Source organism: Oryzias melastigma, linkage group LG2 (genome assembly GCF_002922805.2).
Source record: "Oryzias melastigma strain HK-1 linkage group LG2, ASM292280v2, whole genome shotgun sequence".
Taxonomy (NCBI): Eukaryota; Metazoa; Chordata; class Actinopteri; order Beloniformes; family Adrianichthyidae; genus Oryzias; species Oryzias melastigma.
The window spans coordinates 12,743,342-12,747,584 of record NC_050513.1 but is presented as its reverse complement, the minus strand read 5'-3'; the positions used below and the strand labels follow the sequence as shown (position 1 = coordinate 12,747,584).

General features: G+C 42.0%; 1 protein-coding gene across 1 annotated transcript in view; it reads right to left on the bottom strand.

Annotated features, from left to right (window-relative positions):
* Positions 1-3,733, bottom strand: part of lancl1 (LanC antibiotic synthetase component C-like 1 (bacterial)) — a 6,214-nt gene extending 2,481 nt beyond the window's left edge. Inside the window, exons 1-8 of the mRNA XM_024288938.2 lie at positions 3,237-3,733; positions 3,037-3,154; positions 2,093-2,303; positions 1,875-2,022; positions 1,659-1,805; positions 1,410-1,592; positions 1,156-1,332; positions 690-762 (exon numbers count right to left, since the gene is read on the bottom strand). Coding sequence (XP_024144706.1) covers positions 690-762; positions 1,156-1,332; positions 1,410-1,592; positions 1,659-1,805; positions 1,875-2,022; positions 2,093-2,303; positions 3,037-3,154; positions 3,237-3,323 — 1,144 coding nt within the window. The 5' untranslated portion in view covers positions 3,324-3,733. The remainder of the gene's footprint in view (positions 1-689; positions 763-1,155; positions 1,333-1,409; positions 1,593-1,658; positions 1,806-1,874; positions 2,023-2,092; positions 2,304-3,036; positions 3,155-3,236) is intronic.
* Between the last annotated feature and the right edge of the window lie 510 nt (positions 3,734-4,243).

Genomic DNA, 4,243 nt, shown 5'->3' with positions numbered 1-4,243 from the left:
ACCGTTATTAATCACAATTATTTTTGTTTTTTAATTATTTCATTTTTTTAGAAAAAAAATATTACTTTCATTTTCTTTCAATATTACTTTCAACTAATGTAAAAAAAAATCTGGTAATTAACTGTTGCGCACCAGACAGTAACTGGTGTACACCTGCTACGAACTCGTGCGCAACAGTTACTATCCAGATTTTTTTTTCTACTTTAATTTCTAACAAAAAAAATACTGGTTAGTAACTGGTGCACACCATGCAGTAACTGTTTTTTTTTTTTAATCGATTTGAAAAAAATATTCCGGTTACTAATTGATACGCACTAGTTACTATCTGGTGCGCACCGTTACTAACCAGAATTATTTTTTACATTTTATTATTATTTCAATGTTTTGGAAAAAAAAATATTACTTTCAGTTTTTCCCCTGTAGGGGCTTCATACTTTGGGGAATAATACACACAATCAATATTTTTAAAAACATGTTTCCTAAATGTTTCCCACAGTTTGGTTGAGCAGGCAGTTAAAGGGTTAAACATAAGTCAATATAATAATTTATTATATCAAATGTTTGATCATTTTTTTATGTTTTAATCTATATAACAACAATTATTTCAATCTTTTTGGTGAAAATGCAACACATACATCAACAAAGACGAAGTCAAAGGTTCAAACTCAGGAGACGTTTCTCTGTTTTACCTTCAAAAAGAGAAAAGGGCGTGTCTGGCGTTCGACATCCGTGCCTGCCGTAGTTCATGCACCAGTCAGCAAACTGCAAAAAGCTAAAGTCAACTCTGCGACTTCATATAAAACATTCTTCAACATCCACATCTGTGTGACGACGACAAAAACCAACAACCCAAATGTTTGTTACTGGTCTGTAGGGTTGGATTAAACATGTGTCGCTGCTGCCCCCTAAAGGACACACAGACAGTTACAGCCTGTTGACCATAAACATTCCAGTAAGTCACATGACTATCCCTTGCAGCGGTGCCACATCCATTCATCTTAGATGTTAAAGACGGAATAAAGAGAGTCAGAAAGGAGCAGTGTGTTAATTTAGAACTCTATTCTATTGCTGCATCTGGTAATCCCAAATCATCAACCTCCCACCCCCGTGCTCTTACACAGTGTCTGCTCTAACAAAGCTGTTGTGTAACCTCACCGCGCAGGCTCTATACAGGTGTTTGGGGTCCTGCGTGTGGCGGTAGAGGGCGAGGAAGGTGTAGGCGTTGCCCGCGGCGCCGTGACACAACCCGTAGCCCTTCTTCAGCAGGCCCCATTTCCACACCACCTCCCCACACTGCAGGGCGTCCTCCAGGTACTGAGGGACCCCGAACACCTGCAACCAGAAGGATTGATTAACTCCACCGCCAGACGGCGCTGAAGGGATCCTTCGTGTGCGCCCCTGGCGGTGACCTTGTGCGCCTGCAGCAGCATGTAGACGACTCCCGGCGAGCCGTGGCACCAGTGCACCAGCAGGTCTCGCTCGTCCCCGATGCAGGGGGGGTAGTTCCCCGAGGGGAACTTGAGGCGGCAGACGTGGTCCACGCTGGGCTTCACCAGACGGTGGACGTGCTCCGCGGCGGACACGAAGCCGGGCTGTAAAACAGAAAGATGCTTCAACTACGTTTTGACAAACGCGAAAACAAAAAAGTAAAGGACAACCTGCATGAGGAAGTAATAGATGCCGGAGAGGCCGTGTGCAGCTCCGACGTACTGCTCCTGGTACCACTCAAACATCAGGGGGCTCTGGTTCTGAACCCGGAACTTCCTGCTTAGGTTATCACCCGATGCCAGGATGATCTCGCTGATCTGAAGGAGGAAACGACACATCAAGACCAGAAAATCCTTCAAATATCCACCTTTCAGGCCGACTCCTACCTGCTGGAGGAACTGCACCGGGATTACATCTCCCCCGAGCTGCTGGTTGACAAACACGAGCGAGTAGAGGTAACCCACCCGCCCGTACAGCAGCTCGTCCGGCAGGGCGCCGGAGCCGTCCACCACCGCCTTATGATACTGCGTGAGCCTGCGAAAAGCACGTCTCAGCTAACTCTCCCGTCCAAAGCCGGGAGATTATCAGAAGCAACTAAACCAACCGGCTAATGCAGTCGTTGGCTTCCTGCACCCTGTGCAGGCGGCTGTAGACCACTGCAGCCACAGCCAGGGGGCCGGCATCACCACACAGGAAGGTGACATCCCGGCGCTGCGTCAGACACTTGAGGCTGTGGCTGACGTAGTCCAGCGCTTTGTGGAGGAAGGATTCTTCTTTAAAGATGTCATGGAGGTGAAGGTAGAGCAGAGCGATGCCTGAAAAGAACAATGTTTTTGTTTAAAAAAATTATTAAAAACATCAAGATGATCTATTTTTGTTTAAAATAATTCAATAACACAAATATGATGCTTATTTTTGTTCCTCTGAAGTCACATTTTACCCTATTTTTTATCCTTTTCTACCTTATCATCAATAGTCTGTGTAACATCATACATGAACTCAGGGGTGTGGCCTTCCAACAAGCTCACTTCTGATTGGCTAGAGTCGTTGCTAAAGAAACGATGACTCAGAGTGACTTGGACTTGAAGTGTAACTAAATACTAATACTAGTAAACATTTTATAGGTTTTTTTTAAACCTAATGGAAGCATCTGATAAAAATGAAGAGGTATTCATGAAGATACAGTCCGAGGAAGGGTCTAGCTAAACACACTCCCCCGTAAATGTTTTTTCAACTATTTTTTGACTAAAAAAAAAAAAAAAAGTTTTTTTTCCGTCCTGGTTTCAAACTAAGTTATTGAAAAATCCTTTCTGATAGAAAGGAGAAATATCTCATCCCAATTTCCTTCTTTTAGATTGTAGTAAGTAAATGACGTCATAGTAGCCTGCCGTTACGTAATTCATAAATAAATGTGAAAACGTTTATACCAAAAAATATAATTTACTAGCTTGTTTTTTTTTTGTTAAAAAAAATTCCAACAGGGTGATTTTTTTTAATTTTTTTTTTTATAAAATCGACATGTCGATTAATACAGTCTATGGTCCTAACCTGCCCAGCCAGTGTAAACAGAGCAGTCTCTCGGGTCAGCACTCCTCAGCCCGTTCTCCATGACAGCCAGAAGCTCGCTGACCTTACTGCTCAACCGCTGTGCAAACCCTCCTGAGATCTAAAAGGGGTCGAAAGAAACAAAAAGCGTCGATAAGCAGACATTTTGTTGCTGCACGCGCGCTCCTCCCGCGCGCCTTTACCTTTCCATGGGGGTCGAAGAAGGCCTGTGCGCATGCGGGGCTCCCGTCGAAGTCGGCGTAAGGGTTCTTCCAAGCTCTCGTGTCCATTTTTCTCTAAATTATATCTCACAGCCTTTTTAATAGGAATGTGCTACTTGAAAAGCAGATTTTGGAGGAAACTTTAACTGCAGGGTAAGGAAAAAAAACACTACGGAATAAATGACGACGCAGTTATGTAGAAAAACAAACCGACACGCCCACAGACATATAAATCAGGCTTGCTAACGCTTCGTACCCGCTAAGCTCCTTTGCTAAATGAAAAATCGACGTTTTCGGATGCCAGAAATGTTGAATACTGAAAGAAAAATGCATAAAAATAGGTAAAAGGGGTCTTATCGCGTCCATCTGCTGTTGATGCTGAAAGGGCTGTAGCAGAGCTGCTGCTCATCTTCTTCTGGTCGATTTTCCTGTTAGATAACACGACACGTAGCTCGCTTCTGACATCTGCTGGTGGGGGAGGGGAACCACAAGTTAAAACACAATTTAAAAAAAAAACATTTAAATAATGGAGAAAAGATAAAACGAAATAAAAAACTAAAAATCAAACGAAAAAAATGATATAGTAGGAAAAAAACAACCAAACAAACAAGGGACAGAAAGCAAGCAGAAAAATTTACCAGCATCAAAATTTAAATGAAAAAATGTGTAAATTTACCAGGTAAAAATCAAGATTTAAGAAGAATAAAGTCATACAATTAGTATTTTAAAAAGTCAACATTTTAAGAGAATAAAAATGTACATTTTTATTCAAAGTGGGCGAGTATTTCTTTGTTTACACACCCACTTTCCCTTAAAAATAAAATGATGTGGAAAACTCCACAAAACCAAAGAAAACAGAAAAAAGCATTTCAGATATTTTTCTGCTACACTGATGTCACTTTGTGTTCTAATGGGTTAAATCATGTTGGATCAGGAGCAGATTCAAACCGGCTCCCATAAAGCTTGTGTTTGTTGTGCAGACTCTGACG